Genomic DNA, 11402 nt, shown 5'->3' with positions numbered 1-11402 from the left:
CTACACCCAGTCTTTCGATGATTCACCATAACAACATTAATGCCTCCAACCCTGCATCTATTGGACAAAGCCCAGACTGATCCAGTATTATAAGTGAAATAGAATTGTAAACGCAGGGATCAGGCTGGTTCTACCAGGCTACAACATTGGTGCATGGTGATAACTTTCAAGAGATGTCATAAAGACTAGAAAATAGACATTCTTAACATTTGTCAATTCATAATACAATCAACATTGTATTATTTTTCATTCCATGTGATCAACAACCTCTAAATGTATCACCCGAAATGCCTTTGAAAGTAAATGTATTCAGTGTCGCGTGGAAACCCCATGAATTTTGCTATGATGTCATGGAAGGCCCCTTGCTGTAGTGTATGTAGTGTATAAAGGCACCTCAGAGAGGAAGTGGCTCTGATAGTCCACATCTGAATCTGACAGTCAAGATGCCACTAAAGCTGCAGCTTTGCTTCCTAGTCTTGTTTGTAAGGGGTGAGTAGGCTACTTCACTGAAAGTAATTGTGTCAGAGACAATTAAGTACAAAGTACCCAGGCAGGGTACATGTAGGCCTATACAATACAGATTGACAGAGTTATATGTTTTTGTTGTAAGAACACAAATCAATATGTTTGCTGTATTCATATTTAGATACTTTTTAAATTGTAAATGTTTCCTCAATCTTTATGTCAGCATGTCAGATCAATTAAAATGGAACTGCTTTTTCTCTCGATACTAGTGCTGTGACACATTTAGTTGTTTTCATGAGAATTGTGTAGGTGAATTGCTCTACTGTAAGTGCATCTGAATGATGTTACCAATAGATTGAGATAAATCAATGCTGTTATTAAAATGTACTCGGGTTGGAGAGAAATGTTGTATATCGATATACAGCCTAGCATATGATGTATACAGGTGAATACTTAGAGAAACACAGAAAGTTACTGTTGACCACAGTGCCTTACTTTTGATTACACAATAATATCTTCCAAAAATGTTCAATAATCTGACACTGCCATCAGTTTTTTATTTTCAGTGTCACATAGCGTATATACTATACTATTTTATAATCTGGGTGGTTCGAACACTGAATGCTGATTTGGCTGAAAGCCGTGGTATATCAGACCGTATACCATGGGTATGACAAAAACATATTTTTTTACTGTTCTAATTATGTTGGTAACCAGTTTATAATACAATAAGGCAACTCAGGGGTTTGTGGTATATGGCCAATATACCACGGCTAAGTGCTCTATCCAGGCACTCTGCGTTGCGTCGAGCATAAGAACAGCCCTTAGCCGTGGTATATTGGCCATATATCACACCCCCTCGTGCCTTATTGCTAGAGTATAGTATGATAACCATCTTGTGGTTTCTCTGGCAGTCTGACAAGTAGTGACAACACAAAGATAGACATGATCAAATGCTCTTTGGATTGTATAACAGTGAAAATGTGTACTAATTGTTGCCTTGTTTTAAATATGTTTGGCAAATGATTCTTTGCATCTCTGAATGTCATTTTGTGACTTTTTAAATCATATAGCATGGTTTTCAAATTGATAACAAAAATAGTCTAGTTATGCAGTATATTAGGAATTGGAACAGACTCAACACTGTAATACATTCTCTGTGTTAATTATCACAACGTTTCAACCATTATAGGTTGTCATCAGCTCTCATTGGAGTTCATATGCTGTACCTCATTAAATATATGAATATTGAATTAAATCGTTGAAGACAGCTCTAAAAATCACAACGGTTATTTCTAAATTACAGTAATTCCATGGACCACCATAGACCATCCCCATGGAATTTCTTTCATTTCAGTAGGTGTTATATAGCATGACCCTATTATAAGGTTACATTATTTTAGCCCACACAATGTATGAAAACAGTTACCCTTCAAAACTTTTCAAGCCCACCAACACCAACGGTGTCAATTTGCCACCACAGTTCATTTTTCCATATACAGTAGGCCTACCACTAGTCATCATAGCAGTAGCATAGGAAAAAGGAACACATGACGCTCACGTAGACCGTGTGAAGAAAACCACATGCCCCTTGCTTTCGCTTTCACACCCCTCATGTGAATGGTGACTGACCACGCTATGTTTGATTTCCTGTCAGTTGCAGTGTAGAAGGCTGTGTGAAAGTTGGCTGCATAATCTGTAGGCCTACGTGCAGTGCAGGGGCAAATGCACACCCCGCATGTTGTTGTTTGTCACACCTCCCATAACCTCAAGCCCGACAATAGCAACTCAGTCTACTTCAGTTTCCTCTGTGGCCCCCAGAGGCAGAGTCTGAGACCAGGGGCCGTCAGAGTGGTAGAATAGTGCTATGAGTCAGAGCTGTGAGAAATGAGGGGTCGGTATAAGGGTCTGTCTCAGGTCTTATCCAGATCATTTACACTGCCCACTTACTCATCATTCTACGACCCCTAAATCTCCTCTGTATGATTGCTTTTCTATACAGTCCATCCATAATCATATTATGTTAATGAAACACTGTAAGAAAGAGGAAAGTGCTGTTGAAAAGTAGGGTTTGTTTTATTATGTTCATGTTTCAATCATGTTGGAAAATTCTATCATGTCAATCAAAGTATGTCCTTTACTAACTCATTGGTATTTGCCATTGCAGGATCCGTTGCAGTGCAACATATGACCGTGATGGAGGGTGAGACTTTAACCATTAAGTGTCGCATTAGAAATGCCCACAGGAGCCACGTGGAATGGAAGAATCCTAACGGGCATGTGATGTTTTTCAATGACCATAAGGGTGAGGATATTATAATACCATATATAGACAGATGTTCATTTTATTTTATATACAGAAACGAAGCAGTATCTCCATTTGAATGTAGACTGGAAGCCCACTAAATGAGCAATAGATGTTGACAGCTGTATGGCTAGGATAATAATAGTTGTACATGATACAACTAAAAATGTGTGTTCCTACTCATATTATAACATCTTTGTTATGAACTAAAGTAGTTGAGTCATGATGTGACATGCATTCTCTCTTCCTTATCTTCACTAACAGCCCTGAGGGATAAGCGCTACAAGATAATCAACTTGTCCGAGTCCGATTTTTCAGTCAGTGTGTCTGATGTCACCTTCAAAGATGGAGGCCTCTACACATGTTTACATTACACAAAAGTGCCTGTAGTGAAGTCAGTTACCGTGACAGTTTTGGGTAAGTATGACATATTGTCATAGCATTGTTGTCTATAGTGATTAAGTAGGCACACAGCCTTTGTCTTTACTGAGTAGAATTGTCAACGCGAATGCCCCGCCCACTTGAGGATGTGTCTTTTTCAGCCATCTATTTCCTGTGTTTGAGTGGTGCAAAATCCACTTGTCACTTAAATCTCACTGGATTGATTGCTTTCCACCCCTTTATTTTAATGTGTTCACATATGCAAATACACTCAGTGTATTTATGCAAATGAGGGCACATAATTTTCTTTATTTTAACACAATATAAAATAAATTCCTGATACCATTAGAAAATGTATATATGAGTGCATTCTAAGAAAAAAAATGGGACATTTTACAAATTGAATACCTGAATTCCCACAAATACCTGAACTCATTATTTGGCCGTGCCAGTAAAACATGTTATGTGCTATAATTCATTCAATACCTGATGGATAAAAAAATATATCTTCATCCATTGTCCAACTGTTGCATTTATGATAATTTTTTTCAAAACCTTTTAACAATTTTGATGACCGTTGCTAGTAGGATATTCGGTAACACTTTATGTGGATAGTCCTAAGTAAATGGTTTGTACACGCTCAATAATTGTCAACAACATTTCAACTAATTATCCACTAACCCTTATCCTAACCATAACCTTAGTAAGCAGTTGCTTATCAACATAGATGATCTACAGATGGTCATACTATCAACAAACTCTCTAAATAAAGTGTGACCGGACATTCATATTGGATCAAATCAAATGTTATTGGTCACATACACATATTTAGCGGATGACAGGAGGTAGAGTGCTTGCCCCATTCCCACTTCCAACTAATTAAGTTGAATCCCAAACTCATATCCTCATTCTTTTTGTCATTCTCAAGGTATGCCAAAATTGGAGACAACAGAACACAATGGAAAGACTACCATCAAATGTTCTGCAGTGGGAAATAGCCATCCTCCCAAAATTTCATGGCTTTTGGGGAGTGGGTTAGAAATTGATGGTAAGTTACCTTTATTCTAGATTCACTTAGTAGATTTCATGGCAAGGGATTATGTTACGATCAAAACCTTCTGATTTTGATGCACTTACTATTTCTAGGGTCCTAGGCCTAGCTAAAGGGTGTGTTTTGACTCCTTGGTTGGCCAGCCCAAGTGAGTTATGTTAAAAAATGGTGCATGACCAACAAATAATAGTGTATATACAAAAAGGACAACAAAACATGGCATGCCAAAAACTAAATATTCAAACCAAAGTTTCACATGGCCACCAGCAGCCTCACGGCTCTGCCAGCTGCCACACCCTGGTTGCCACACACGTGCACAATCAACACTTAACAAGACTTCCTGGCAGTGCATAACCCCTGACACTATATTTGTGACAGAAGTGGAATGGCGGCCATGAGGCCATCGGAACGCACGGCCAGACGTGTAAGGGGTTAACGGTAGATTGAAGCGCTGAGACTTGCCTTTTCCGTTCGGAGGGGGCAGTGTAGCAATCTTCAAAATATGAGGAACGTTACAATTTCACACCAAGTGGGTTAACCCTATTGGCGAAATGCATAGGGTGTTTGCCTTTCACACCATCGACCTGGGTTTGCTTCCCTGCCCCGCCCTGCCGTTCACTTAAAAGGGGGATACCTAGTCAGTTGTACAACTGAAAGCATTCAACTGAAATGTGTCTTTCGCATTTAACCCAACCCCTCTGAATCTGAGAGGTGCAGAGGGCTGCCTTATTCGACATTCATGTCTTCGGCGCCCGGGTAACAGTGGGTTAACTGCCTTGCTCAGGAGCAGAACGACAGATTTTTACCTTGTCAGCTCGGGGATTCGATCCAGCAACCTTTCGCTTACTGGCCTAATGCTCCGACCCTCCAGGCTACCTGCCGCCCCACTTACATTATTCAATATATTTAACCAATGATAACAACCACTTTAAGGGATTGTGGAAAATAAAAACACAAGACAAGTCAAAATGGAGTAGTAGGAGACTGAGGATGTTGTGATGATATATAAAACGAAGGGAAATGCCTCAAAACAGTTTAGACTTCCCCTGCGAAAACAAATCCCCCACACATTCCACTTTATCTCATCCAAAATAAAGGGAAGTGAAATGTCTGTATTCTCCCTGTAAAGGGCAGTGCAGGTCAGTATTATAAGAATACGTATGATGGTTGTTGACGTTCTGTTACATATGACATTTTGACACTTTGTCAAAAGTTAATTGAACCTTTCTCTTGTTATTTAGCTCAGCCTCAGTCCCAGTATCTTTTGGAAAAAAACACATATTCCTCCCTGGATATCTTGCATGTTCAGTCCCACAAGAGGAGAGTCACAGTGAAATGCATCGTTCGCCATCCAGCCTTACACAATTCTTCTCTGATGAATTTTGTAAAAATTGGACAGAATCGTAAGTCCCAAGTTTATTGTTCACACTTTTTACATTTCACTTGATTAGTTGTTGAGGTGGTATCCAAGCTATGGGAGGTTGAATTTAGCAGGGTATAAAAATGACAATCCTATGACATAAAGCTCAGATGACCTTGAGAGTAAGGTGGAAATATCCAACAAAGAATTTAAAATAACAGGTTTGCCTTTATTTGAAATGTAGTTCTGCTTGTAGTGTTCTATTTGAGGAACATTGAAAGGAAAGTGTGCACATTTCTGGTTTCACTGCACAGTCACACTGTGGGTACTTTCTCAATGGTTTAAAATTATGCCATGAGAATGGTAGGGTCATGGCACACTAGGGTATCTTTACCACACAAACATCAATAACTGAAATTCCCTTCTATTTTATAGCCTCTGAGGAATCACACTCCACTTCGAGAACCTCTCATTGGCCAAGTACAGAAGGTCCAACAGAGATACCAACAACAACAGTCTCCCGTTGGCCTGGTACACAGGTGTCAACAGAAACACCAACAGCTACAGCCTTAGATTGGCCCAGTACAAAGCGATCACCAGCATCAACCCCTGACTCACAACTCAGCACTCACAGTAAGTAAAACATTTTATTAACAGCCATGTTGCCCTGAGGTTACATCTACAAATGTTTTGCGAGTTGGTTTTCAACATGTGAAAAGTTTGTGTTTGTGAACAGTTTGAAAACTGCTTAGGTGCAAAACAAAAGCACTTGGTTCTCATACCATCAAGGATGTTTCCTGAAATGGAAGTGAATAGCAATATTAGCCATATAGGTCCTCAATTTAAACCTCAGTCAAAGTTTGAGTCCGAATTTCAGCTTATGCTTTTTTTGTGCTCATATGAGGTACCTGGAGTTTGCCATTTGTTGTTATATATATATATATTGACTTAAATTACAACATTTTCATCTGTAGTACAATCAGTGAGTGAAAATGACTTACACTTTACTGTAATATCAATACAATAAAACCACAAATCAACAACTAGAAGTCTATTTAGTTTGTAATGAATCAACGAATGCATTTCCTCATTGGAGTTATCAATGTTTCTTGAATATCTTCACCTCCAGGTCAGCCAGCCCACTCAGTGTTTCAAGCTACAGGGTACACACTTGCTAATGACAGCAGCAGCAACTCAACCAGTACTACCGGTAAGAACAAGACTAACCATAGCTAGTATTGTATGAGAAGAAATTCACAGTATCATTGCCATCTAGTCTTACAAGTTATTCAATGGGCTGCTGCTCCACCTCGTGGTGACTTTCCATCACTACAAATTATGGTTGAATGGCGGGAACCCTGTTACCGAGATTTACCCAGATTTACAGGCCAAAACCACTCCCTTTTCCCGGGATAAATAACTGTGAGAAACAGGTAAATTATGATAAATGATTTATATGAACAGCATGGCGTGAAATGGAACTGCTAAATTACATGCGATGTCTAAATCTGGCTTCTCTATGCCCTCTGCGTGATGAATCATGCAGTGGGGACAGACAGACCACTTTTTGTCTTGTGACCAGGAGGCCTACATTTGCTACAGCATAGCCTATGCTACAGTAATATAAAGACCGAATGCGCGTCTATTTTTACCCATCTGGCTTTCGGGGTCACCTTGCTTTTAATTGTAAAGATCGTTAAAAAGAATTCTTGCAGCTGCAGAGTTTTAAAAAAGCCTATCACTCGAATATCATTGCTTTAAATCGGTCTATCAGATCTATTTAGCTAATGAATGATGGGTTATGCATAATAAGCTTCTAACTTATAGCCTCTGTCTCTTGTGCAATACGCACACACCTGTGCTCCATTGGCCTCCTTAAAAACGCTCCTTAGCTCTTGGAGTCCCATGCAGGAAAAGTTAGACTATTATTAAAAATAAAGAACAGAAATACGTTATTTACAAAGGTATTCAGACCCTTTGCTATGAGACTTAAAATTGTGCATTCTGTTTCCGTTGATCATCCTTGATGTTTCTACGACTTGATTGGCGTTCACCTGTGGTAAATTCAATTGATTGGACATGATTTGGAAAGGCACACACAAGGTCCCACAGTTGACAGTGCATGTCAGAGTAAAAACCAAGCCATGAGGTCGAAGGAATTGTCTGTAGAGCTCCAAGACAGGATTGTGTCGAGGCACAGATCTGGGGAATGGTACCAAAACATTTCTGCAGCATTGAAGGTCCCCAATAACACAGTGGCCTCCATCATTCTTAAATGGAAGAAGGTTGGAACCTCCAAGACTCTTCCAAGAGCTGGCTGCCCAGCCACACTGAGCAATCATGGGAGAAGGGCCTTGGTCAGGGAAGTGACCAAGAACCCGATTGTCACTCTGACAGAGCTCCAAAATCAAGCCTTTATGGTAGAGTGGCCAGAGGGAAGCCACTCCTCAGTAAAAGGCACATGACAGCCCACTTGGAGTATGCCAAAAGGTTGGTCTGATGAAATCAAGATTGAACTCTTTGGCCTGAATGCCAAGTATCACATCTGGAGGAAACCTAGTACCATCCCTACGGTGAAGCATGGTGGTGGCAGAATCATTCTGTGGGGATATTTTTCAGCGGCAGGGACTGGGAGACCAGTCAGGTTTGAGGGAAAGATGAATGGAGCAAAGTACAGAGAGATCCTTGATGAAAACCTGCTCCAGAGTGTTAAGGACCTCAGACTGGGGCAAAGGTTCACCTTCCAACAGGACAACAACCCTAAGCACACAGCCACGACAATGCAGGAGGGGCCCAGCCAGAGCCCGGACATGAACCCGATCGAACTTCTCTGGAGAGACCTGAAAATAGCTGTGCATCAACACTCCCCATCAAACCTGACAGAGCTTGAGAGGATTCGCAGAGAAGAATGGGAGAAACTCCCCAAATACAGGTGTGCCAAGCTTGTAGCGCCATACCCAGGAAGACTTGAGGCTGTAATCACTGCCAAAGTAAAGGGTCTGAAAACTTATGTTAATGTGATATTTCAGTTTTTAATTTTTAATACATTTTCAAACATTTCTAAAATCCAGTTTTTGCTTTGTCATTATGGGGTATTATGTGTAGATTGAGGGAAATAAACTATTTAATCAGTTTTAGAATAAGGCTGTAATGCAACAAAATGTGGAAAAAGTAAAGGGGTCTGAATATTTTCCCGAATGCGCTGTGTGCGTCAGCCAACTAATTATACAAATAGGCCCAATTTTATTTCAAAATTAACATCAAATTCGCTAGCCTATACTTGTAACTTTGTAGGCCGCATGTGCTGCACCAGAATCGCATGTTCTCTTCTGCTTTATCATGGCTTGAACGATGTGCTTAATTGCAGTCCATATAATACAATATAATAGGCTACAATATAGTACAGTAATAGAGTTCACAATCAAAAAGATTAGTCTACTGGAGCTAGTTTAATTTATTTAACCAAGAGAGCATATAGCTAGCTACATCTATGGGCTTTTGTGTTTTTCTGTCGTGCGTAATGTGCAGTAGCCTATATCATATATGTATTGGATAACGGCACAATCATTTGGGTTCTTTTAGGCTTCGGCTCATTAAATGTCGTTAATGTAGGGCTCATAAAATGTATTTAATATATGGCTCAGGTAGCATCAGGTTTGAATTTTCATGCTGATCAAAGCTCTAATCAAAGCCAGACATTTTTATTTGCTTTATAATGCTTTTGAATGACACTTCCTGTTTTGGCGGGAAGGCGATTTATTTTTGGGGTTGGAACATTTGTAAAATACCAGAAAAATATTCAGATGTCCATCATAGCAGTATCAAATAGTATAATCAATTGAAAACTATTGTTTTATCCACAAATACACTCCATATCCTCCTGAACAAGGTGACTGTAGTTGCTGTCTAGAATAGCTGTATGATGCATTGATTCATTCATTACCCTGTACTTCCCTGTAGATTGGTCGTCAGTGTCCCAGACAACAGAGAACACACCTCATAATGGCACAAGAACCAACTCCACTAATAATAGAGGTAAGACAGTCTTACTATTTTTCTGAAGTGCATACAAATCTGTTTAAGTGTCATGTTTAGGGGCTGTGTAAGCCAGATTTGGATATAAGGCTACAGTAGAGGAGGCTAAAGTTGCACTGCTGGTCTCATTCACAGGAATCTTCTTCGATGAGACGGAGAGGCAGAGAGGAAATGGAAGCAGTGCGCCGTTGCTCATCTTCCTCGTGACGTGCCTCATCCTTGGTCTGCTGGTGGTCGTTGCGTTCTTTGTAATCAAGCTGAGGAGGGCTCACATACTCTGGAAGAAAGGTAACTAGAGACCAGCACACCTCTCGGCTCTCACTGTTTAGGATCTTCTCATGAATTTGCATGTTTGGTCATTGGTTTATGGCAGGTGTGCACAACCAGTCCTCAACTGGAATTTCGCTCTGTTGGTTTTCCTTTCTTCTTTCTTGGATCAGTTTATATTAACCAAACATGGTTTTTCAGGTCTAGATCAGAAAGAACAAAAAACAGCAAATAACCTGCAGCCCTCAAAGACTTGAGTTGCCACTAATTCTTAAACTTTTCACAAGTAATTATTCAGAAATTATCATAGTTTTGATCATTACAGAAAATGAAGACTCTGATCAATCTGTGGAGAGCAGCAGATCAAAATCAAGCAATGAAGAGAAACAATCCAGAAGAAGGGGAAATGGTAATATTTTACATCCTACATAGTCGGATTTCTGTGACATGCCATATGAAAAAAAAAAATCAACCAATGAAAGAACACAATGACAAAATGCACAATTAGAAGACCTATCCCACAATTCAACATCTATTCCACGTTGGTTCAACTTAATTTAATTGAAATGATGTGGAAACAAAGTTGATTCAACCAGTGTGTGCCCAGTGAGATGTCTAATATATGCTAAAATGTAGGACATTTTATATGTTCCACATGATTTAAAAAATGCGTGTTTTTCTAGGACTTTTTAACATTGGATTCACAAAGTATGTTGTTGAGGAACCAATGGCAACAGAGACGACAACAACAACAAACACCAAAACAGAAGAAGCTCCTGAAATTCAAGTCATCCCACAAACCGATGGAGCAACCCTAAGCCCTCAGATCAAGGAGACGGAACTGTAGAAAATGTCAGTGTGTGTGTTTTAATATTGGGAATTCACATAGAGAATTCAAATCATAAGCACCTAAAATGTGACAAACAATATCTTTTTAATGTAATATTGTTTTAAAACATGTAATGTTACTGTGATATAGTGGATAATTATGTGTGTACACAGGCTCATAAGCTGCTATTATGTATGATATATCTTTTTTAATCCAAGTTTATTTTTATACTGAAAAAAAGGAAAAATATACAACATAAGTATTGATTATTCTGTGGAAGTATTCCCCCCCACCCTGTTTATAGTGTATATTCTCGTGTGTATTTATTTTATTCTCTTGTGTACTTTTATATTACTTAGTACAACTGCATTGTTCAGCTTGTAAGCAAGCATTTCACTGTACTGTTTACACCTGCTGCATCCTGCGCGTGTAACAAATAAACTCTGATTTGATATTCAGTAATTGTATTGTATTTACACTATCTTTGTTTGGGTGATTTCTCTATTGGCCTACATACCTTTGAATAACAAATACCATGAACTGTTCTGCTAGTTGAATGCTGGGATAAAACAAAGTGTGAATACTCATGGGGGTCTCCTAAGAGAATTAGTGTCATGCCCTGTTTACATCATGACGTATTTCATTATGAAAACTCATTCCGCAACTGGGCAGAGAGCATAGGGAGGGTTTCACAATGCAAGACAAGATG

General features: G+C 39.4%; 1 protein-coding gene across 1 annotated transcript; it reads left to right on the top strand.

Moving 5' to 3' along the window:
* Positions 1-414: 414 nt before the first annotated feature.
* Positions 415-11165, top strand: LOC106603679 (cytotoxic and regulatory T cell molecule). Its single transcript, XM_014197645.2, has 11 exons — positions 415-489; positions 2633-2770; positions 3035-3187; positions 4080-4199; positions 5444-5605; positions 5998-6195; positions 6692-6772; positions 9523-9597; positions 9733-9885; positions 10190-10273; positions 10548-11165. The coding sequence occupies exons 1-11, from the start codon at positions 444-446 to the stop codon at positions 10709-10711; spliced, it is 1374 nt and encodes a 457-aa protein (XP_014053120.1). The 5' UTR covers positions 415-443; the 3' UTR covers positions 10712-11165.
* The last annotated feature ends 237 nt before the right edge of the window (positions 11166-11402 follow it).

This window comes from Salmo salar, chromosome ssa04 (assembly GCF_905237065.1).
Source record: "Salmo salar chromosome ssa04, Ssal_v3.1, whole genome shotgun sequence".
Taxonomy (NCBI): Eukaryota; Metazoa; Chordata; class Actinopteri; order Salmoniformes; family Salmonidae; genus Salmo; species Salmo salar.
This window is presented reverse-complemented; position numbering and strand designations above follow the sequence as displayed.

Excerpts from the sequence above, each read along its gene's own strand:
- LOC106603679 (XM_014197645.2), top strand. The coding sequence starts at position 444 with ATGCCACTAAAGCTGCAGCTTTGCTTCCTAGTCTTGTTTGTAAGGG. Across the intron at positions 2,771-3,034 it reads GTTTTTCAATGACCATAAGG|CCCTGAGGGATAAGCGCTAC; the intron begins GTGAGGATATTA and ends CTTCACTAACAG. Across the intron at positions 3,188-4,079 it reads AGTTACCGTGACAGTTTTGG|GTATGCCAAAATTGGAGACA; the intron begins GTAAGTATGACA and ends GTCATTCTCAAG.